This window comes from Hemibagrus wyckioides, linkage group LG03 (genome assembly GCF_019097595.1).
Source record: "Hemibagrus wyckioides isolate EC202008001 linkage group LG03, SWU_Hwy_1.0, whole genome shotgun sequence".
Taxonomy (NCBI): Eukaryota; Metazoa; Chordata; class Actinopteri; order Siluriformes; family Bagridae; genus Hemibagrus; species Hemibagrus wyckioides.
The window spans coordinates 8,904,568-8,930,557 of NC_080712.1; the positions used below are offsets into that span (position 1 = coordinate 8,904,568).

The 25,990-nt window shown below is 39.2% G+C and overlaps 1 protein-coding gene across 1 annotated transcript in view; it reads right to left on the reverse strand.

Moving 5' to 3' along the window:
- The window catches only part of gstcd (glutathione S-transferase, C-terminal domain containing), a 133,468-nt gene that overhangs the window by 104,121 nt on the left and 3,357 nt on the right, over nucleotides 1-25,990 (reverse strand). The window contains exons 4-5 of the mRNA XM_058385913.1: nucleotides 16,137-16,394; nucleotides 1,396-1,489 (exon numbers count right to left, since the gene is read on the reverse strand). Of these exons, the coding sequence (XP_058241896.1) occupies nucleotides 1,396-1,489; nucleotides 16,137-16,394 (352 nt within the window). The remainder of the gene's footprint in view (nucleotides 1-1,395; nucleotides 1,490-16,136; nucleotides 16,395-25,990) is intronic.

The following is a 25,990-nucleotide window of genomic DNA, read 5'->3' on the forward strand; positions in this document are numbered from 1 at the left end:
TTGTCCTCAGTGTTGATGTGTTAGAAGCAGGAAAAATGGACAAGTGTAAGGATTTGAGCGAGTTTGACAAGGGACAAATTGTGATGGCTAGACGACTGGATCAGAGCATCTCCAAAACTGCAGCTCTTGTGGGGTGTTCCCGGCCTGCAGTGGTCAGTATTTATCAAAAATAAGGAAGGAACAGTGGTGAACTGGCGACAGGGTCACGGGTGGCCAAGTCTCATTGATGCACATGGGGAGCGAAGGCTGGCCCGTGTGATCCGATCCAACAGACGAGCTACTGAAGAAGTTATTACTGGTTCTAATAGAAAGGTGACCTAATACACAGTGCATCACAGTTTCTTGTGTATGACGCTGCATAGCAGCAAACCAGTCAGGGCAGGTGAGCATCAGAACTGTACCATGGAGCAATGGAAGAAGGTGGCCTGGTCCGATGAATCAAGGGGGACCAACACAATATTAGGTAGGTGGTTATAATGTTATACCTGATCTGTGTATTATAACATATATTAATATTACTATATGCTAAAGGCCAGAAGTATGAAGCAGTTGGCATTCCTGTTCATCCCAAAGGTATAGAATACCAGTAGGTTTGAGGTCTGGACCACCACAGTGCTTCTACTCCAAGACAAACTATGCCTTCATGGAGCTCGCTTTGTGCTCAGGAACAATGTTTTGAGACTCTACACCATACAAAGACATTCCGCATAACTGTGTGCTTCCAACTTTGCAGCAAGAGTTCGGGGAAAAATCACATAGAGATGTGATGGTCAGATGTCCAAATTTAGTTGGTCATATAGTCTATTAATATTAATATAATGCTATAACAAATCTCAACCCAGAGCTACCATCAAGAAAACCTAAGAAAAATAGTTGAACCTGGTGTTGAACTCATAACCTTCTGATCAGTAATCAAACATCTTAACACAAAAGCTTTTTATACCTTCATAATGTCATATGAATTCATATAAATCAATTTTGGTTATTATTTGCATATAACCTGAGCTAGAGGTTAGGGTTGGTCAGTTAGTACCGCTCGGTAATCCAGCACTCTCTTGGTTTCTTCCTGCTAGAGCTGATTGTTATTGATTGTACTACACAAGTAAACAGTTGTCTAATGGGAGTAGATCCTGAAGGCTTTCAATGGTGTTAAGAAGTGTCTTGTACTAGCTTGTAGCTGAAAACATGCATTCTGCCAGAATTTGTTAGACATTCAAAAGGTTTGAAGAAAGCAAACAGTCTGTAGGTGATGGAAATCACAGAGGAATGCCTAGTGATGTTTTATGCAAACACCTGTGAAGTTCAGGTGCTCCATTACATTTTAATGAGCTCTGAGTCTCATCTAGGTGGCTCTGACACACACACACATACACACACACACATTTCACTCTCTACCTTCAGTGGGGTTGACAGCAGCAGGCAGACTCTCCCAGTCGAGGGTCCATGCTGGGCAGGGGTGTGGAGAGAAGACTGCCTCGATGCCATGCTCCTGAGGAATACAAACAAACACACAAGTCACTGACACTGCTGGGGCTGAATAACACAAAAATGAAGATGGCGCGTGTGTGATTAGCAACTTTCACTCCTAAAATATTTCAGCCCGATCAATCCCTCCGGGTTCACTTATTGTTTCACACCAAGTTGCTGCCCACCAACGCCACTATTTCTCCAACGATGCCTACGGCCATTTATTCTTTACACCATCCTCTTTGACACACAAGATCCTGACACAATCGTTCTTGAATTCCCTGGTTTAGCTGTTAGATCACGCTCGCACGTCATGTAGCACATCCACTCGCAGAAAGAAGCTTGCTGCTAATTAGATGACAAATCAACATGCCCACATGCTGCTGGTGATTGCGAGATATTTCATTTCCAGGCCAATTAAAACACAACTGTGGTGTGGGCAACATGTCGATATGTGCAAGACACAAAGATTTATCTTTCTCCTTTTGGTGATTTGTTTGTCTGGATAATTATACACACACTGTCAGAAACTGTTACAAACAATGCATATAATCATACAGACACGGATGAAGAGCTTCAGTTAAAGTTCAGAATGAAGTAAAGAAAACAAGATGGTGAGAGAAGGAGTATCGAGTAACTCAAATAATAACTCTTTACAAGCATGGTGAGCAGAAAAGCATGTCAGAAAGGACAGCACGTCAAACCCAGAGATGGACGATCTTCAACAATGGAAGACATTTATATTTAGAGCATTTGGCAGATGAACAGAGCCACTTATATTTATCTCATTTATACAAATGAGCAGTTTAGGGTTGCTCAAGGGCCCAGCAGTGGCAGCTCTGATCATTAATTAACACCTTCCATTTCTGTCTCTGTCGAGCTATATGTTCCACTCCAGAGTTCCCAGTGTGACCGCTTCTTCTTTCCGGACCTGTCTGATCCATCCTGATGCTCTACCCCTGGTTGGAGTCATCATTTGACTAACTGTAAACAGGTGAATTTCTCCTTCTTTTTTTTTTTTTTAAATCACTTTGTAACCCTTTCCAGCTTCATGTAAATCAACAATTCTTGATCGATCGTAGATCTTCTGAAAGCTCTCTTTGGCAAGGCATGGCTCAAATAAGCGTATTCTTCTTGTGCGGAGCAAACTCAAAAAGGTTGAGTTGGTTTTTATCAGTCAAAGTAGCTCTAGTGCACACCTCCTAACTCATTTTAACAAGACTCCAGGTATGCTAACACATGACTCCAATTGGCTTTTTTGAGGTCATTAACTCAAGGGTTCAGATACTTTTTCCACTAGCGCTATGTGGTTTTTATGCTTGTTCTCAATGACGACACAAAAGATAAGAATTTTTATTTTTTTGTGTTATTATTTAGGCACATTATATTTGTCAATACCCTTGATTTAGACGAAGATCAGATCACATTGTATGACAAATGTATGCGGAAAACCATGAAGGTTCACATACTTTTTCTTGCCACTGTAAATCCATGGACTCTACAGTTACAGGCTGGTGGGGTTACATTAAAAAAATTAAAATCGGCTGTTTTTGTCATTAGCATTACATTTTTTTTAAATTACCCTTTAACAAGGGCAGTGTTTCTTGTACAACTGAATCCGAGACTACAAATCACCTGAATGATTTATCAGCTGTAACTAAGCTCGCTCGAAAGTAAATTACAGAAACTATGCACTAAACCTGATAAACAATGCTGTTTCATTTCCTTAATTTAATCCTTTTTTGTGTATTGTGAGCAAAGATGCTGCATGTGTGGGAGGCGAGCACAGCTTTATGTTTTTGGCAAGAACAGACAAATGAAGGGAGGAAGATTTTTTTTGGCCTTGCTTCGTAGTCAAACAACATATGCTATTAAGGTTATGAGAACACACACACAAAACCAAACACAAATTATGATTTTTTTGTTGTTGTTGTTGTTGATCTAAAAGCTGCAGACACCATGTGGACTGAAGAGATATTTAATTCATCTGATTTAATAACCAGAGTTGACTTTGGTTTAAATTGATTTCTTTTGACATTTTGGTCCAAGATGAATTTGTTTAATGGTTTCCTTCATTACCCACAATGCAGTTCAACTTCCTTACTGTGTTATCAACCTAAGTGATATCACAGAATGATGCCCAGCTCTGCCACCTTTGTAGCTTCAACCTTTTTGGCAATATCACTATCAAGGTCATCACGCTAGTCACTTCGTATCTTGAGTCGAGCTTCTGCCATAACTTGGACTGCTGTGTCATGTAGCTGCATTGCCTTTAAGTCCACCGTTTGCTGTCTCTACTACTGTGCTGGACTTCTACGTACATGGTGTGTCGCTGCAGTGTTTTAAAAGCTTAATTTTATTGAACTACTGAAGAAAAAATATCAATTCCCAAAAGCATCCATGAATCTCTTTCGTTATTAATCGATACACTCTTTTACCGTGAAAACAGAAACCCGCCAGACATTTTAAACCACTTAGCACAGACCTTCAAGTTTGCACAGGAAGTCGTGACACAGACCGCACTGTCGAGATCAGAACAGTCAATCCAGAGACCTTCCTGCCTGGAAGGCTGTGACAGCCAATCTGAGTAAACGCCAATCAAACTCAGGGTGAAAATGTGAAGCGTGAACGCAGGAATGATGACTAGCTACCTTCTGGCTATTCCTGAAACTCTCGCATGGAAATCTCTCGTGATGAACAGCTTGCTTTCTCTCCAAGGCGACGATGGTAATAAAGGCCGTGTCACCCAGGGTGCGTGATGGACGGACGAAAAAAAATCCTATTTCTTCTCTCGATTCTAAACAAACAGCAGATAGATACTCTGCCACAACGGGTGTGAAAATGGAGTTGGGCTTCGAATGTGAGGTACATTTTCCTACATTTACTTCTTTTTTTGATGATGATAGAGTCAGAAATATGTAATATCCAGTTAAATATGTAGTTTCCTCATACCTTTTAAATAAAATATTAGCACTTCATACACATTTATTAGACTGTATTGATTATTGAGTCAACTTTCTCAAACCATCTAACAAACAAAAACAGCTAAAAAGTTGCCTTCCGAATGACTGCTTTCCATTTTTAAGAATCCAGAATGTAATATGCGATATGTCTTTAGATGTAGGATGTCCTTGCGCACTGAACTGTAAGAACTTGCCACTCTGAGGAAATACTGAATTGAACACTAGGTTTTAAGAAAACAACATGGAAGCGAGGTTTTACTTTTTGGAGAGCTGATCCTCTCATGCATTTACAAGAATGGGGTAAAAATGCCGACTTTAATTTGAGCATTTTAACGTAAAGTGTGAGGTTTAAAGCTGTGTAAAGTCTTGTGTCCACAATTAATTCTGAACGAATCAATAAAGTCAAATGGCTGACGTCCAGGACACTGAACTTTAATCCTGTCATAAAGTCTCCATAAGCTTAAAACAAACACAAATATCATTTGGGACACATCTTATCTTCTAATCTTCTGTATTATCTGGTTTGATTTAGATGATTTTTAACGAATAAAAGCATCGGTAGAATCATTTAAGCTTGCACTTCAGTTGACTCTTACTCTATAAAAAATGCTTGTATCTAATAAAAAAAAACACGTTTTGGACGTTTGATGAACACCCTCCCCTTTTTGTTATGAGTTAATGTTGTAATGTTTGGATTTTACTGTACTTGGCAACCTAGAAAATGTACTAATTCAAGGGAGTACTTATGTTCCAAAAAAATGAACAGAGATACAGTGGAACCTCGGCATACGAATGCCTGATGAATTTTCATTCTTAAGAATTGAAATTTTGCAAGAAATTTGCATCGGGCCATATGAAGCATTTTTGGCATATGAACGAATCAAACTGAGCGCCGGGTTAAGTTGAACGTACACTACTGCCCAAAAGTTTGGGATCATTTGTATATTTCAGCTTGATTTCAGCTACGGAGGAAGACTCCATCGAGCCAATCCACATTGTGGGAGATTCTCCAGGAAGCATGGGATGAAATCTCATCAGATTATCTTGAAAAATTGACAGCTAGATTGCCCAGGCTGTAATTGCTGCAAAAGGTGGCTTTTTTGATGAAGGCATCATTCATCATTTCCATTAAAATCATCATTATTTCTAACTCTGACATGTCAGCATGTCCTGTTCTTTCTATTCAGACTAATTTCTTGTGTGTTTCCTTGGAAAATAATAAAATTTTTGAATGATACCAAACTTTTAAGCGGTAGAGTACGTGTAACTTCTTAGCGTCTGTGGAAAGCCAAGCGAAGCCAACCAAAGCAAGTTTACAAATTCAGTCAGCGAAAGCTGTTTGGAAAGAGTCAACCCACAATACCAACATTGCCCTCAGCATGTGTTCAAAAGCTGACTTTTTGGGCGTTTTTTTGTTGACAGATTGGTGGTGTGGGTGGTCTGTTCTTTACCTCTAGCTTGGTGGCACGACTTCCTGTAAGGACCCTTGACATGGAATGCTTGGCTTGGGTCAGTTCTTTGTAAGCAGCTATACAGCTTACATACGCTTCGTATTGGTAATATTTGTAATATATTCGGGGTGGCTGGAACGGATTATCTGCATTCACATTATTTTTCATGGGAACATTCGCTTTGCAATACAAAATCTTACCTAAAAAACCAATTAAATTTGTATGCCGAGGTTCCACTGTATATTAACACAATTTATTTCCATGATTCATTTACATTTTTAGTATTTGGCAGTCAGCATTATGCAGAGAGACCTAGAAGTGTTTTATCAATTAATACATCCTGATACTGGCTCGCTAGTTCACGGACTAAGAATACCATCCGTCTAAAAACTTTAGGGAATTAATAAGATAAGAACACGGACGACATAAGCGTTTTTAGTTTTTGTAATTGCTAGTTTAAGAGTTTCAAGAAGAGGTTTATAGATGGAGTTTCAAGATGGCCATGACTCTAGAGCAGGGGTCTCCAACACAACCCACTTCTAAGTATTTCGCCCAAAGGTTCATAGAATATATACAAAATTGTTAAAAAACCACACAATAAACCCCAGACACTTTCCGAAATCTAACTCCCCCGGACAAATCATACACCTCCACGCGTCACACAATTTAATACACAGCTAACACCAAAACCATACATGGAAGCGTTATATAAACGTAAATCTATAAGCACATATTGAAGTAGTTTAGATAAAGGATTAAAAAAGGACTTGGCAGATCCGTTCAACTTGGAATCTGCTGGGGATTCGACAGCTTTAGGAATAAAGCCACGATGCTGCCAAGGTAAAACTGCAGACTGAATCTATCCTGATGTGCTGCAGACATTTCTTATTAGTGCATTTATTAAAATCTGATTTTTTCTCTACAAAAAAAATAGCTTATTCAGCTGGTTTGATAAGCTATGTAAATACATGCTACTAATAATATAGCACAAGTACCTTATGGTCACCTTAACTTTGTCACAGTAGCTCTCAGAGAAAAAAAGTTTGGAGACCCCTGCTCTAGAGGAAGTTCATTCCACCACATCAGTCTCAGAACAGAGAAGAGTCTTGATGTACACCTTCCTTGTACCCTGAGAGATGGTGATGTTGATGATGCGATCATGTATTTTCAAAGCCATGAATCAAACTGAACCCAAGTTGAGAAAGCCAAGCCGTGTTCAAGAGAAATCTATTTATGTCCGTATAAATATACACACTATACATTCTCTTAACCACATATTCCCTTTGCTTCCAATATACATCTATAATTTAATATGCTCATGCTGTGTTAACAGGCTGGAACTCCCAGACTGAGGGCCGTCAATCAAATCAAGCATATGTCAATCAAAGAGCTCACTCAACACGCAGGTCTCAGATAAATCTGTCCAGTGAGTTCAGATGATTACAGAGTTGTGTTTTATTGTATTTTCGTCTTCCCCTGTGCCATGTAGACTTTTATAAAACACTTAGTCTGGCAGCACACGCACATTCCTACAGTTTCTTTATAAAAAAACAAGCTGTTTACGTCAACGACAAAGGGACACAATTATGACAGAACTCCAGCATGGCTATATTAAACTGTCTTAAATGTAAAAGAGCTTCAAAAAATGATTTAAAGCTACATTAAAAAAAACTAAAGTTGAGAGGAAGATGCTGGGATCCTGACAGGCTACAATATGTTTTTGTAAGGTAGACCGAGGTATGTTGGGCAACTAATAACAATGTCTTACTGATTTATTTCAAAGAGAGATGACATATTGCAGTATAGGATGGGGCCTGAAATAAATTAAAGCACATCACGCAACAGCATGTATTAGACATTAAAAAAAGAATAAATAAAAAAATCTTCCTGACATTGGCAACTTCACGTCATCTTCCATTCCCATAAGCACAGTCAATCGCCTCAGGCCTGTCCGCCATCACCGTTTTTACCAAAACACACTGATGCAGGTGTTTCCTTTCCATCATGCATATTAACATCTTTTCTAGTTCAACTGGAACTGGAACGAAAGCAAAAAATATGGTGTCCCAGTATGCAGCTTTTAATGCTTGTGCTAGGATTGAGTGTTTCAGTGAGGATTATGTGAGACAGACAGACACGCACACAAACACACACACACGCACAGACACACAAACACACAGACATACAGACACACGGAATCAAACAGAGAGAATCGAACACAGACACACACACAGACTCAAATACATAGACATGGACACACCGACAAACACACACACACACTCAGACACTCACACTACCACAGCGAGGAGACAGGGTGAAAGCCTGAGCAACACTAAAGAATAAACAGAAAGCATGACTTCCTATTGCGTTATCATTGCCGGTTGTGTCTGAAAATGAAAAGCATCTCCGAATTCACAAATTTATTTCAGGACTTTCACTCCTTCCCATCTGCCTCCAGTGTCGCAAAAGTATTAAACACAAAATGCACATCTGTATGTAAAACATGGGTTTGTTCTGTACAACATCAGAAGGATTCGGCCATTCTTATCCACACAAGCTGCTTGTTCAGTCTCTTGTCATTTCGAGACCGGACTACTGCAACTCTCTACTGACAGTTCTACCTCTGAATGCAATTCGTCCTCTGCAAATGATCCAAAATGCAGCTGCTCGACTTGTTCTCACTCACCACCCCACTGCTGCGCTCCGTCCACTACCTTCCGGGAGCTGCATGCATCAGCTTCAAAACACTGATGCTTGTGTACAAAGAATGGACCAGCTCCCTCTTACTTCAAAGCTCTTATTACTCCTCGCACTGCACCTTGCTCCCTCAGATCCACTAGCACTGCTCCACTGGTTCCACCATCTCTCAGGATAAGAGGTAGACACACATCTAGACTCTTTTCTGTTCTGGTGGTGGAATTAACTTCTTGAAATCTTGCAAATCTCAGAAAGACAGCATGCACCTTAAATTTGTCATTGCTGTTGTTGAAGTGGAATTGAATTTACTTCTAGATTCAACGAACTTACTCCATCTAAGTACCGCTGCCATCAGCTGATTGGTAATCAAACTGAACTGAACTGCTAGGAAATAAAGAAACTGCTGAGTTAGCAACTAAAGATTCTTTCTTTCTTCTCTCTCAAACTAAGCAGCTCCTTGCAGAAACAAAGTAAAAACATTTTTCTCGCTAATCTAATCTAAAAAAAAAATATTCTCGCTAAAGTCTATTTAGACAAAAACTCCTCCCACTCTTTTTCTAATCAATTAGCAATGATGCTTTGCCTGTAATGGTGGAAATATACACTTATTGAACCTATTATAATTTACCAACACACTCGAACCTTTATTATTATCCCTATAGGGGTTAAAATCTAATATCTAACTTTATTAGTAACCCTAACCGGTTACACAAGACATAGCAAAAGTTAACAAAAAACAACTCGGTAGCATCAGGTGGTAAAACACTGAACACCACAGAGGGGGAAATACATGACACTGAAAAATTAGTGGAAACTAGATATCAACAAACACCCGGTCAAATTCTTGACAAACTTTTAAAGGCCAAAATAAAAACGATTATAAAGCTGTAAAAAATAATATCAAGCTGTCCTCTCTGATGAGACAAAGCATGAGACAAGCTGTTATATATTTATTTGTTTTTTTCAGTCTAAAAATACAAACTAGTTGTGGTAAAGTTTATTTCTCAAACTCTACACTATTCGAAGCTCAAAGCATTTCGACTGATCAGTTTTTCAATACACAGTACGCTCCACACTTAATGGATGCTACGAGGAAAACTTGCTCTCCTGTAAATTTTTCAATAAAAAAAAAATCTATTTAATTGAGCTAGACCTATTGAATCTACAGAAACTAGGAACTTTGAGCCTTATAGTGAGACCCTTTTGCGATCTCTGTAATATTCAGAGAAGCTTGCAATTTTTTTCTAAATTACCACAGATTTGGACCGAGACACGTCATGTGACTTGATAAAAGCACGCACTCAGCCAAAGCCTTTTCCGTTAATTTGTCTCGAACATGAGTGCAGCAATTATAGAAAGTCATGACAGACTATATGTATCTTCATACAAAAAAAAAAAACCCTGGAGGGACTGTATATTGGTTACCAGTGCCTCTGATCAGTAATAACCAGTTCCAGTCTGTCATCTCATCTAAAACCTCTGACATTTGTGATGTGCAATTCAACAGAGGGGCCAAGGACTCATACAGACACTACCAGCATGCTGCTTTGGCCTTAGTGACTCCAAAACACAAAGTCCACACACACAGATTTTGGGCATTCTGAGACAGCTGGAGTCAGATTCCCAGCAGTGTGTGTAATGGAGGCGCTTGTGGGCACACATTGCTGATTTGAGACAGGCCCGGTTGATTAGTGAAGGCTTCTCTGGATCAGCAGCAGTAAAGGATTAAGTATCACCGCCTGGTGCCAAGCTCACCGAGTCTAGCCGACGTGGACCTGCCACACGGCAAAGGGGCTGTTAAATATACAGCAAAGAGCTACCAACGACAGCTGCGGAGCAGACCAAACACTGACAAGCACGCACACAGCATGGGAACCTCAGATGACCGTTACGGATTTAACACCCACTCCCTCACACACACACACACACACACGGTTATCACTTTGACATGACAGGAAATCGCTGATTTATACACACACTCACTGTCAGCGCTGGCCAACACGGAAACACACCCACCGGAGTGCAGTCTGGGAGTCAGGTCTTGGCCCAAACCTCCTCCAAAGCCGCATCTGTGAGTTTATTTGCTCCTACACACTTCAGCACAGGGTCTAAGTGGGTCAGCAATACAGCAGCAGGCTCACCTCTCCAGAGGGGACTAATAGACGAAAAAAGAGAAGGTGCAAGAGAACGTATATAGCACTGCAGCACAGCAAGTTCCTCATTACTACCACCCTGTTTACACCGGCTATAAAGTGTTATTGGATTTTGTGTTGTGTTCAGCAGTTTGTATGGGAACAGAAAGAGAGTGAAATAACCACATGGGGCGTGAGGAGAAAGCGAGATCAATTTATCTTTTATGGTGGCAGAGTAACCGCAGGAGCATGAAACCGTATGGTAATGTTTCCATAACTAATGTTTTACTGGAATTTATTTGATTCCTTGATTTGTCATGTAATTCTTAGGAACAGGGAACCTTCAGGTGTGTCATGATTATTACACATCACCGCAAACAGGAATTAGGTGCTTTATGTAGGAACCTCATGCACTCAGACTTAACATCTGGTCTGTTAATTCATTATAATTTATAGGACAAATAAGGACTAAACCACAATAGATAGCATGCTGTTATAGGGAAATAATAAAAATCAGGATGCTGTAATGCAGTCTGATGCAAAGCAGTGTTACTGTTACCACTCCAGCATCATCCTTCTCCTATAACACCACATTCCTGAGTTTTATTAATCTAGAGTTTTATTAATCTAGCACTGTTGCCTCACAGCAAGAAGGTCCTGGGTTCGAATCCCAGGTTCGAATAGGCCGGGGTATTTCTGTGTGGAGTCTGCATGGTCGTCCCATGCCTGCGTGGGTTTACTCCGGGTACTCTGGTTTCCGCCCACCGACCAAAAACATGTACATTAGGTGGATTGGTAATTCTAAATTGCCCATAGCAGTGAGTGTGTGTGGTTGTCTGTCTATATGTGGCCCTGTGATGGACTGATGACCTGTCTAGGGTGTACCCCTGCCCAGTTTGCCCCTGCCCCTAGCAGATCCCACTGACCCTAATTAGGAATACAGCGGGTATAGACGATGGATGGCGCACAATCCTGTAGTATTTATTAATTTAAGTTACATTTAATACAGTGGATTCTTGTGAAACTGTGAAGGAAGCCATCACTTTATTGCCGCTACATTCTTTATTTTTTCCACTGTTAAGAACAACAGAAAAAAATGCAGCTTACAGAAACTAAAAACTACAAAGAATTTGGTCTGTTAGACTTTCTTAATACTGAAAACCTAATAAAAATACAAAAAATATTTACCACTGGCTTTTACAAAGTATTGACATTAAAGACTTTTCCACCCATTATTTTTTTTAATAAACATGTCCTCAGAAAAAAACTCCCCCATATCAACAGTGACACAGATTTTGTAGTCATCGGTTTATGAATTTCTACCACACAAATCCCTGTAAACTATAGAGATGTTACTACAGAACAACAATGTATGGGAATAAACAGAACTACTGTCAGAGCTGCTGTTACAGACAATTAATCACTTCTTCAGTGTTTCCTTCACGCTTCTTCTTGCATTGGAGGTGGAAAAGTTCTTAAATTCCTCAACATAATACCTCAGGTGGTGGGATTTAGTGTTATATAAGTGGGAAACAACTGTATATTGTATAATTATGCTATTAATATATAGTGCCAACCTGTGACTAAAGACTGTCTATATTTATAGAAAGAAAGAAAGAAAGAAAGAAAGAAAGAAAGAAAGAAAGAAAGAAAGAAAGAAAGAAATAACTAAATAAATACATTAATTAATAAATATGTTTATTTATAATACATATTTTTCTTTCTTTTTTTTGGGGGGGGTCTTTTTTAACACTAAAAATGCAATGTTTATGACCCTTTGCGTCACCCATAATTTAGCAATTATGGGTCATAATGTTTTAAATCACCTAAATTTAATTCTATACTTTTACTGTAGTTCCCATCAGCACCAACATCCTCGAGATATCACAATGTAACTGGTTTGCATTAACACCACATACATCGATCATGCCCGCTCTACATTATTTAGTCTAGACATTAGAAACATCCTTAAATGACATTTAGTATAAGCCACAAAATCATGTTTTGTTGAGAAACGTTTTTTTTCTTAAATCTGATAGACAACACATTCCTTTATTTTTCAGTGTGCTGCTACTTTATTATGCTGTTGTCAGAGTTAAAAATAGAAAATAAGAATAAATAAATAGATAAACAACCGGTTTGTCTTTACTTTAAAGCGTCATATGTCAAACCAACCTGATGCCTCTCAACCCTTGTGTCACCGAGTGTATTTAAGTAAACATCTCTCAGTTGAGTGAAATGGCTTAGGGCGAGTGTTTAACAAAGCCTTTCCGACAGCATCTGACTTCACACATGACATGGAGCAGAGATGGAAGCATGCACTAAAACATCAGCCATCAGTCTCTCTGCCAAAGAACTTAAGAATGTTTTATGGAAGGCTGTATGGAGAAAAAAAAGAAAGAAAGAAAACTTGTCATTCAATCGGCTCTAAATACATCCTGGGTTTAAGATGTTTTCCAATGACTCAGTCGACGTCGAAAACAATGCGTCTGTGAGGACAACAAATAGGTTGTGAAAGGATATGTGGAAAAAAACTGGTGCTGGTGCTGCTACAAGGAGAAAGAAGAAAAACACTGTCGCCATGGTAGCTGTTTAGGTCTTCAGTAGTGTCGACTGCGGGGAACATTAATTAAATGTTTACTCCAGCTGTTTTTATGTACATTATGAATCTGGTAGAAAATATCTCTTCAATGGGGATGAAGCAGGAACGTATGCAAATGGATCAAATATGATGGGTGTGCTGTTCTGGGAAAATAATCAATGACAGGTCAGTGTGGTGTAGTCAAATGTGTAGAGGAGATACTGATACTGTACAAAATTGGAGGATGAACTGATTTTTTATTCCTCTTACACTACAGCACTATTTTTAGAACAATACATCAAACATTTTATCCACTTCAACACTTTTGGGCTATTGAGAATGAGCAAAAAGACTAAGGGATGCCAAACAGTCTGTGTGTATTTGTGTGTGTGTGTGTTCTATTAACATGCCTGTTTCTCCAGAATGACTTCAAGCTTCCTTTAATAGTTTGTGAAAAGTCTGGACACATTTTACGCATCACATCTGTACAGATCCATCAAAAATAAATAAATAAAATAATAGCCACTGACATACTATCTAGCTAGCTCAAGATCTAACTAGCGCTACTCTTGCTCAGTGGCTATCATGTAAGCATAGCTTTAGGAAGAAAACCTGAATATTTCTTTTGAAATGCTTTACTAAAATACATAAATGATGCCATCGATTGTCACAAAAAAATCTTCTCAGACAAGGTGCTGTTCCTAAACCTTAACTTTCTTGCTAGCTTGTTTTGCTATATTAGCCTGGCAACAAGACTAGCATATGCCATAAAAAAAATTAAAAGATTCTCTTCAAAAAAAAAGTCCTAAAAAGAAAAAAATAAAAAGCCCCACAGTTATTCGCTATTAAAATCACAACATATCTGTCGTTATAGCTACGTTTCAAGACTCTATTCCCAGGCATGACTATGGTCTAGTGCTGCTAATGAGAACTCTGTTTATACTCAAATAAATCTGAATTAAAAGAGGTTTTTTTTGTGTTATTAAAAATTTTAAATAAATTTTTGCATTCCTGACCTTCAAACTAATTACAGCAGCCACCATTTTAGAGTTCATTGATTAGGGATAATGACTATTTATTCCAGACGTTCACACTCAGCAGTTCAGAGTAACGCCGCAGTGCTTCACGCTTGTGGTGCTTTGTTTTCTTCAGCCTGCTCCATCACTGTCACCCTCAAGGTCACATGAACACAAGATAGAAGGTCCTGCTACTTTCAGTTTCCCAACAGAAAACTCCAGTCACTTCAGTAGCATAAGATAAATGAAGTGTTTATTCCATGTGCTGTATGATTTGTATCCGTCATGACGTGAATTGCTCCTGCCTTCAATTTCTGATTTTTATTCCATGTCAAGCTACACGCCCACCTGTAGATACCTTAGCGTGTCCACAGCAGCTTTCCTCTGTTCGTTAACTTGGATTAATGCATGTGTTTGCCTCTCTGCCTGCTCTTTTGACAATTAAATAAATCCTGAAAAGAATCAAATTGGTTTCTTTATGGCCTCGAGCGTTTACACAATGTTAAACCTAATGATAAAATAAAGAAAAAGGTGCAAAAAACATCATCCTGTGAGTTTCATCTCTGTGGGCAGATGACAGATGTCCTTGTTGATGATAGACATCAGAGGAGAATGGAGATCAGAATCAGACATCAAGGCCCTTAACTCTTTTTACCAGAGGCCAAAAAATGGAATTTCCACCTCTTTTCCTGTGCCCATGCTCAGCATTGAATTTCTTTGTCATGTAACACTCCACATTGGTATTTAATGGCTCAGAAGGACTTAAGAATTTATTATTTACAGATAAATTCCAATATAGTCATAGAAAAGTTCCAAAAAAACCCAAAAACTGTTAAAATTTGCCGTTATCTTCAACCAGTAAACAGAGCGAAAAACACACATCTCATACTGAAAGTCAACAGACTCCTGCCTCATTTTATATCAGACTTTCAGCATGAAACAAATTCATTTGTTTATTCTGATTGAAAATGTCTGATGAGTGGATTTTTATTCCATCAACAGACTGGAACACCAGTGTACTGGTAAATACTGCTCATGTATATGAATGAGATAAATGTAAGCCGATCAGGATAAGTGATAAGTGTGATAACTCTGAGAAGAAGTCTATGGTCACTTAAATAAGCATTCTTTACAACCGTGGTGAGGCACCTTCAGGCACATAGACTTACATCTACTACAACAGGTCTGTGTCCTGTCAGCCAAGAAAAAGGGCAGTTAAAGAAAAAGAAAGAAAAAGAAAGAAAATGTCTTTGAAAGAAAGAAAGAAAGAAAGAAAGAAAGAAAGAAAGAAAGAAAGAAAGAAAGAAAGAAAGAAAGAAAATTTCTTTGAAAGAAAGAAAGAAAGAAAGAAAGAAAGAAAGAAAGAAAAAGAAAAAGAAAGAAAGAAAGAAAGAAAGACACACACTTAAGATCTGCAACAGTTGGTCTGGTTTGCAGCAGCTGTTGATTAAAATGTGTGTGCTAAGAGAATTTGCCCATTAGCATAGAGCCAGCAAACCATATAAAACCACTTTACCCAGAATATATGGCCTAATTTAGCTGGCACAAGCCTCTTCTTTTAAGTGCAAAGTACAGAGAGCTGTATAAGCTCGGGCAGCGCTTGCAGAGTTATAGCGTGTTTGCAGCCCACTGGAGGGCATAAATCCGTTAAAGCTGCTCCTGCAGAACAGACGGCCGTAAAGTGAAGCAGAGCAACATGCTAATGGAAGGAGATTCTATCGGCCACTCACGGGTTCACCAGAGCAGTAAAGAGAAACCTCTTTCCGCACAGCGAGAGTGGTTGAGAATAAAAACAGGAAACAGAAATGGGAAAAGTTTCTTAGGATTACCTGGAGTTTGGTAAGCGTAGGTCTCGGCCCTCCCACGAAGTGCTCCTGAGACGGCGCCGGGCTTTCCTGCTCCGATTCTACGCAATGAGGAGCGACTGCTTGAGTTGAACAGGGCTGGGGCACCTGTGGTCTAAACAGAGCCATCCCACAATCCTCTGCGGCACGGCGGACCCCTGGCACTTCCTGCACACGGTGGTACCAGCGTAGCAGCAGAGGGAGCTGGAGCAGGACATGAGGAGTGTGATTCTGTAGAGAGATCTGAAACAAACAAAAACATAAACTCGCTGTTAGAGATGCAAAAGGAACGCTTCTATCCCAAAGTATAAGCAAACATACAGGAAGTGAGCGAGGTAAAATGGGAATCGCTGAGTGCTTTAATCCATTCTGTCAAAGTTTCATTTAAAAACAGTGACAGTCAAAAAGATATAATTTGGCCAATACTAAAAATAATCAAATGAAATCAAATTCCCTTAATATATATATATATATATATATATATATATATATATATATATATATATATATATATATATATATGTATATATATATATAGTTTTTTTTTTAAACAGGAAAGAAGCTACTGAAGAAAAATAATTTCAGATTGTTGACCTTGCTGTGACCTTGTCTGGATCAATTCCAAAAAATCTACTTAGTTCCTCTGCAATGATAACTCCATATAAATCCATCAGTCTTTCTTTGAGACACAGGTTTCTAATGAGAATCTCAAATGGAGAAAAGAAAAGAAAAGAAAGAAAGAAAGAAAGAAAGAAAGAAAGAAAGAAAGAAAGAAAGAAAGAAAGAAAGAAAGAAAGAAAGAAAGAAAGAAAGAAAGAAAGAAAGAAAGAAAGAAAGAAAGAAAGAAAGAAAGAAAGAAAGAAAGAAAGAAAGAAAGAACCTGTTGGATCTGAGTAGTGGATTCTGGGGATTATATATTATATTATATTCTAATTACTGGGATCAATTGGGGGAATCCAATGTGGATGATATCTTAACCACTCGTACATGGAATTCTGTGGTTGTAAATTCCTAAATATAAAAAATGACAACACACACACACACATGGGTTACTACAATCACTGCATATGAGAATAGAGAAGTCAAAGAAGAAACACAGCAGTGTATAAAGCAGCACCATAGTGAAGGTCTAACAAGAGAAACACAGAGATGCAGAGATGCGTAATTAATCCATCAAAGTGTCATCAACGACTGGAGAACTGAGGATTCCTTCAGCCTTCATCACCCCAATAGATGAAGAGAAAAAAAAGATGAAGAGAGGGTGCCAGGAAAAGGGAGAGATGAGAGGAGAATCTGGGTGACACTGCTCAGAGAGAGAGAGAGAGAGAGAGAGAGGGAGAGAGAGAGAGAGAGGGAGAGAGAGAGAGAGAGAGGGAGAGAGAGAGGGAGAGAGAGAGAGAGAGAGAGAGAGGGAGAGAGAGAGAGAGAGAGGAAAAGGGGTATGTAGAACTCAGGATTCAGGAAGTGTGAAGATGGACAGATTGAGAGCATGAAAAAGACAGTAAGTGTTTGCAGGAAATGTGGAAATAAACCGTTTTTCTCAATAATGCAGTAAATCAATAATTCATCAGAAAATTCCTGGATGTTTTTTTTTTTTAAATCCACATCACTGCATCCTGAGGCGAAACACACACTCCAGTTCTCCTCACACTTCCCACAGTAACTGACAGCACACTTGCTTGAGTGTTTGTGTTTAAAAACCTCTGGAATAACAACAATAAAGGAGAAATGGCACATCCAGTTTAACCATCTGGACAAATCTCTACTGCATTACCATGTAACACCCTGCACATGGCCATTCTGCTCCCTGCTCTGCATTGTGCTCTGCTCCCGTAACCACATTCTGCTCCCTGCTCTGCATTGTGCTCTGCTCCCGTAACCACATTCTGCTCCCTGCTCTGCATTGTGCTCTGCTCCCGTAACCACATTCTGCTCCCTGCTCTGCATTGTGCTCTGCTCCCGTAACCACATTCTGCTCCCTGCTCTGCATTGTGCTCTGCTCCCGTAACCACATTCTGCTCCCTGCATCACACTCTCCTTCCCTGCTTCACATTCTGCTGTTCTCTGTTCTATTCTGTTCTGTTCCCTGCTCCACGTTGTGGTCTTTCCTGCTCCCTGCTCTACTCCTTGCTCTGTTCTGCTGCCTGCTCCGCATTTTGCTCCCCGCTCTGCTCCACACTCTGCCTTGTGCTCCACATTGTACTCTACTCTCTACGCCACATTCTACTCCTTGCTCCTCATTGTGCTCTGCTTCCTGCTCTGTTCTGTTCCCTGCTCCACATTGTGCTCTGTTCTGCTCTGCATTCTGCTCCCTGCATCACATTCTGCTCTGTTTGGCATTATGCTCCCTGCTCAGCATTGTGCTCCCTGTTCTGCTTCGTATTCTGCTCTGCTCTCCGCTCTGTTCTTTTCCCTGCTCCCTTAACCAAATTCTGCTCCACATTGTCCTCTGCTCTGCTCCCTGGTCCGCATTCTGCCCCTTAACCACATTGCTCTCTGCTCTAATCTCTACTCGGTTCTGCTCCCTGCTCTGTTTGGATCTCTGCTCTGCTCCCTGCTCCGCATTCTGCCCCTTAACCACATTGCTCCACATTGCTCTCTGCTCTAATCTCTACTCGGTTCTGCTCCCTGCTCTGTTTGGATCTCTACTCTGCTCCCTGATCTGTTCTGCTCCCTGCTCCACATTCTGCTCCCTGCTCTGCTCCATGCTCTGATCTCTACTCTGTTCTGCTCCCTGCTCTGATCTCATCTCTGCTCTGATCTCTACTCTGTTCTGCTCCCTGCTCTGATCTCTACTCTGTTCTGCTCCCTGCTCTGATCTCATCTCTACTCTGATCTCTACTCTGTTCTGCTCCCTGCTCTGATCTCATCTCTACTCTGTTCTGATCTCTACTCTGTTCTGCTCCCTGCTCTACATTCTGCTCTGCTCCGTTCTGCTCCCTGCTCTGCATCTGCATCATTTACATTCCAATAAACCTTTCTGCGTATGCTTTTAAACCTAATTAGATTTTGTAGTGATTTTCTGCTCCGCTGCAGTAACAGTTTTCACGCAGTGACTCGTCTGCGCGCTGAAATGAATTCCCCCGAGATCATTTACAATTAGTAACCTTTAAAATCACTTCAAATGTATAAACTATAGCAAACCTACAATTATTTTTGATCAGATATGACAACTAGAATTAAATCCTGAATAAATAGGTCATGGGCTTACACATTTTAATTTTACATTTAAAACTGAGTAAAGCGCGAATGAATTTAAATATAATCGAGGATATCTATACAGGGAGGAGGCAGAAATAATGGAAAGATAACGGAGATAAAATCGAAAGAAAGAAAGAAAAAGAAAGAAAGCTAAATGCGAAACAAAGTTCAATCAAAATAAACGAAGCATAAGTTATAATAAAATGAAGACCCCGCTCTCCTGTCTTGTCTCGTCCCTGATAAATGTGTGAATGTGTAAATATCAATCAGAAGACTGTAGTATTAAAATGAATGGTCTATATGTGTACACACTTCCTAAGAGATCAGTGCTAATAAAAGCCTCAGTGTGTTATTAAAGTGCCACTTCCAGTCTGATGTGAATCCCTTCCTCAGTGTGAACTCACTCCTCCTGTTAGATCCTCCCAGAGCATCTGACATGAAGAGATCAGTGTGCGTTTCATTTACATTTACTCATCCAGACACTTTTATCTGCAGCAACACATCAGCGAGACACGAGGCATAAAGCTCAGCAACCTAGGGTTCCAGGCCTGACTTCAGTGCTGCCCTTCTGAGATAAAAGCTAGTGTCTGACAATTCTGCTGAAGTGAATTCAGACATATTTGGGTCATATTCTGTCATATGGAGAGAGTCAGAGCTGAGCTGTGCTCATTTAGACTGATTGGAGGAGGACACGTCCTGCTGGAGTCCCCACCTGACCTCAAACACCTCTATAAGTCACTGCAGGATAAAACCGTAACTAACTCTCTCTCTCTCTAGCTCTCTCTTTCCATCTCTCTATCCATCTTTCTCTCTTTCCATCTCTCCCTCTCTCTCCCATTTCCCCTTTCTCTCTTTCCCTCATCCCATCTCTCTTTCCATCTCTATCCCTCCATTTTCCTCTCCCTTTCTCTCTCTCCCTCCATCTTTCTATCCACCAATCAATCTTTCCATCTCTCTCCTGCCATTTTCCTCTCCCTCTCTCCATCTTTCTCTTTCCATATCTCTTCTGCCATATCCCTCTCCCTCTCACCTTTTCTCCCTCTCTCCATCTCTTTCTTTTATTCTCTCCCCACTCTCCATCTCTCTTTCCATCTCTCTTTCTCTATCCATTTCCCTCTCTGCCTCTCTCTCTTTCCCTCCATTTTCCTCTCCCTTTTCCTTTTCATCTCCCTCTCTCACCCCATGTCTCTTTCCCTCCATTTCTCTCTCCCCTCATTTTCTCTCCGTCTTTTAATCCTCTCTCTCTCTCTCTCGTTCTCTGATCCCAATGCACTTCTCCTGCTGTGACTGTCTCACCCTCCAGACCTGCCGGATTCCTCCTGCTGCTCTTCTCCCGCTGTGGAGCTTTCTGTACTTTGTGACTCGTCTCCTGCAGCTTTAGTTAAATCTCACATCGATAAACCCAAAAGACTGCACTTCCCAAAAAACTCACTTTCCTGCTTCAGTGGATGATCTCACCTCACTACTGTAGCCTTAAACCTCCTGAGAGTCATAAACACCTCTGCTGTGCACTGCTCAGCTCAGGAACTGGGTGATAAAGAGGTGTCTATGATGTGGATGCAGCACAGTGAACGGGCTAGCATGTGCAAAAAAAGGAAAATGATAATAATAATAATAATAATATTAATTATGGTAATAATAATAATAATACCTATGAACATAATGAACCTACTGTTCAGATCTGTATTTGTACTCTTTACATGCATATTATCTGGGAAGGTATCATGAGGTGAACTAAAGCTTACAACATACACCATTTATATACCACATCCCCCCAAATATGAAAGAAAGAAAGAAAGAAAGAAAGAAAGAAAGAAAGAAAGAAAGAAAGAAAGAAAGAAAGAAAGAAAGAAAGAAAGAAAATCATGAGAGTTTCAACATATTTTTCCATTTAACTTCTCTTACATCAGTGTTTCTATATATTAATGACATCACAACAGTCACCTAGATTTATCTATAATCACCATAATAGTCACCTAAACTAGATTTTACATTAAAAACAGTTTAGCTTCCTAACCAGTGCAGAAGCCTATATCCAGTGGTGTTTTTGTTGGAAGCTTTGACTGATTCAGTCTCTATCCTGACTGCATGATGCAGTCTAACATGACGCCCACAGTGGAGTGGCAGGACCACCCCGGAGCAGAGAGCTCGTCTCGCCTGAGCTGTGCTGAAAAAAGCAGCTCCAAATGTACCTTTAGTACGCTCTGAATCCCAGCTATGCTTATGCATGGAAATGGATTTCAACACAGTAAAAAACTGTTATAAAAGCAGCCCCACACATCTGGTGGTACATATACACACATACATACATATACATACATACGTACATACATATATATATATGTATATTGTTGGGTCAACCGTCAAGCCAAAAGTTTTGAATCACAGCATCAGTTCAGCCTCCTACATGATTTTAGGTTGAAATAAAAAAAGTGTATGTCTGTCTGTCATTTTGACCGGAAATAACCTGCATGCTCCTGACCAAATAACTCTAGACATCAAGAGCTCACACACACGCATCCCAAAATGTTATTGAGGGACAAAATTGTAAAGTGTTCAAAATAAATAGTGTACAGGTGAAGTGTGTAGGGAATAAAGCTGCTGGGGTTCTGCTGTTATTAGAAAATAATCAGTAACGGGGTAATGAGATTGCAGCACATGATATTGCTGTGGATGGTACCACACAGAAACCATGGAGACCATCAGTGAATAGTTGATGGACAGAAGGAAGGAAGGAAGGAAGGAAATTAAATCTAAACTAGAAAGAAAGAAAGAAAGAAAGAAAGAAAGAAAGAAAGAAATCTAAACAAGAAACAAAAAAAGAAATCTAAACAAGAAAGAAAGAAAGAAAGAAAGAAAGAAAGAAAGAAAGAAAGAAAGAAAAATCTAAACAAGAAAGAAAGAAAGAAAGAAAGAAAGAAAGAAAGAAAGAAAGAAAGAAAGAAAGAAAGAAAAAGAAATCTAAACAAGTAAGAAAGAAAGAAAGAAAGAAAGAAAGAAAGAAATCTAAACAAGAAAGAAAGAAAGAAAGAAAGAAAGAAAGAAAGAAAGAAAGAAAGAAAGAAAGAAAGAAAGAAAGAAAGAAAGAAAGAAAGAAAAATCTAAACAAGAAAGAAAGAAAGAAAAAGAAATCTACACAAGAAAGAAAGAAAGAAAGAAAGAAAGAAAGAAAGAAAGAAAGAAAGAAATCTAAACAAGAAAGAAAGAAATCTAAACAAGAAAGAAAGAAATCTAAACAAGAAAGAATGAACAGTAAAATAAATAATTTAAGAAAAAGAAAGAAAGAAAGAAAGAAAGAAAGAAAGAAAGAAAGAAAGAAAGAAAGAAAGAAAGAAAGAAAGAAAGAAAGAAGGAAAGATCTAAACAAGAAAGAAAGAAAGAAAAAGAAATCTAAACAAGTAAGAAAGAAAGAAAGAAAGAAATCTAAACAAGAAAGAAAGAAATCTAAACAAGAAAGAATGAACAGTAAAATAAATAATTTAAGAAAAAGAAAGAAAGAAAGAAAGAAAGAAAGAAAGAAAGAAAGAAAGAAAGAAAGAAAGAAAGAAAGAAAGAAAGAAAGAAAGAAAGAAAGAAAATGGACAAAACGAAATCTAAACAAGAAAGAACGAACAGTAATAAAGAAAGACAAAATTTAAGAAATGAGAAAAACGACAAAAAAAGTTCTTTAATTTATTAAAACTACACACTGTTGTCCATTCAGAGTTCCATTTAATGTTGTGGGAACCTATTCACGCCAGTGTTAGTGACTCCTCCTATTTTCGCATTACAGAATATCTTACAAGCAAATTTTAAAGTTCCAGCCTGTTACAAAGCACCAACACTGGACACTCCTTCCAAAAATACTCAAAAAAAAAAAATCTCATCACCATAGTAACAATTACACGTAGAGTTAATCTGTTTATGTAGAGCATCCTTCATCCAACCCCCAGTGGAAACTGTTGCTAAAGAAACTATAACACATAAGAATAAGTGCAGTGCATTAATATAAAACTACTGGCAGAGCTGGTGTTACAGCTACAGAAAATTAATTAACACCTTCGAACAATCAGAAGGAAGAATTCAAAAGGATTGTTATCTGATACATCATTCAGCTGATCATCAGCAAAAAGCAGAACATAACAGCTATAAATCAGGGCTGATATTCAGCAGTCTGTTTCCAGAGCAAAAATAAAGCAATAAACAGCCTTCTAATGAGACCAGGCTTTAAACTAGAGCTGCAGGTACATCAGTTAAATTATTTAACATGTCAAACAGAACATTCTTGGAGTCCAAATGATGGAGTACAAGCCTTATCTTGGAGTCCATTAATGGAAATTCGTGTTTATTTACCTGTGAAATCTGTGAATGTAGTAAAAACGATCCCTGGATCAAGCAGAGATGATCAATTAAAACATCTTTGGGGTTCAAAGTTTGCTACTTCAGTTTAGTTCTGAAGCTACGAGGCTAATGGAAAAGCTTCAAGCTGACAATTTAGCTTTGCTTACGTACATCAGAGGTCATTTTAAAACCACTGACCAGAAGCCAATTTATTTCAGCTTTTCCAGTTGGTCAGAAGTTTATACCACGTTAGCCGTCACTAAACAGTCTTCATACGTCCAAAAACTGACGTGATGACGTTCGGAAGCTTACGATCGGCCAATTTTTTTGCCCTTAATACCATGGGAAAATCCAAGCAAAGGCCTCAGTTAAACAAATCATGGACTGGTTCTCAGTCTGGTTCCTCCTTGGGAGCAATTTACAAACAAGTGAAGATAGCACAAGTGTCTGTAGCAGTAATTGTGTGTAAACATGCTTAAAAAAAATCTTCGAAACACACAGAAAACTAAAAAGATGCACAAATAAATTCCCAGAAATGAGCAAACTTTGGTCTGAAAGATTCAACCAAACCACAAAACAACAAAAAGGAACTGCTGAAGAAGGTTAAAGGTATCAGGCACCATAGTATGTACAGTGCATCTACCATTACTATATGGCCATGGTATTAAAGGAGGAGGAAGTCCATACTCTGAGATCCTGCATAAAAAAAAAGCCAGAACTTTGCAGATGACCACCATGAAGAACATAGCTTCTCGAGGAGTGTTCTCTGGTCAGATTAACCAAATATTGAACTGCCTGGCCATAATAAACAACGTTTTAATGCAGGAGGAAAGTGTGAGGCTTTTAATTCATATCTGTGAAGGAAGGCTTGTCTGGCTGCTGGAAAAGATGACTGGTGCTCTAATTAGATGATGAAAAGAAATACTGAAGCAACACCATCAAGACAGACATCAGGCACAAAGGGAATACCTGGACACAACTGGTTCTTCAAGCAGTGCAATGTTCCTAAAGCGGTAAGAAAATGGCTGAAAAACAACAAAGTAAAAATAATGAAGTGTACGTCACAAAGCCTTGATTTGAATCCCAAAAAAGGAAGCCTGAAAATCTGCCTCAGTTACACCAGGAGGAACGGGCATTTGTCACACTTAAAAGATTCAGATCATCAAACAACTTTTAATATTACACAAAGATAATGCAAGTAAATACAAAATGCAGTTTTCAAATGATTATTTCATTTGTTAAGGGAAACAAGCTGGCCCTATGTGAAAAATTAATTGCCCCCTTCTGCTAAATCATGAAAGAACTGTGATTAACCACATTATTTTAGAAAGCTGAGATTAAATTTAACTAGACACGCCCAGGCCTGATTACTGTAGTAATTAAGAAATCACTTAAATAGAACCTGTCTGACAAAGTGAAGCATGATTAGAGAGCAACTCATCATGCTGCGATTTTAAGAACAGATGAGAAACAAAATAGTTGACATGTATCAGTCTGTAGAAGGGTTATAAAGCCATTTCTAAAGCTTTGGGACTCCAGCACACCACGGCCAGAGCCATTATCCACAAATGGAGAAAACTTGATGGTGAACCTTCCCAGGAGTGGATGGCCTACCATAATTACTCCAAGAGCACAACAACAGCTCATCCAGGAGGTCATAAAAGACCCCAGAACAACATCTAAAGAATTGCAGGCCTCACTTGCCTCAATTAAGGTCAGTGTTCATGATCCAACAATAAGAAAGAGACTGGGCAAAAACAGAATCCATGGGAGAGTTCCAAGGCAAAAGCCATTGCTGACCTAAAAGAACACAAAGGCTCGTCTCACATTTGCAAAAAAATAAATATCTTGATTATCCCCAAGACTTTTGGCCAAATATTCTGTGGACTGATGAGACAAAAGTTGAACTTTTTGGAAGGTGTGTGTCCCGTTACATCTGGGGTAAAACAACACAGCATTTCATTAAAAGAACAACAGTCAAATTTGGTGGTGGTAGTGTGAGGGTCTGGGGCTGCTTTGCAGTGTCAGGACCTGGACGACTTGCCATAATTGGTGGAACCATGAATTCTGCACTCTATCAGAAAATCCTGAAGGAGAATGTCCGGCTGTCAGTTTGTGACCTCAAGCTCAAGCGCACTTGGGTTATGCAGCAGGACAATAATACCAAACACACCGACAAGTCCACCTCTGAATGGCTCAAGAAAAACAAAATTAAGGTTCTGGAGTGGCCGAGTCAAAGTCCGGACTTAAATCTGATTAAGATGCTGTGGCATGACCTTAAACAGTCCATTCATGCTCGGAAACCCTCCAATGTGGCT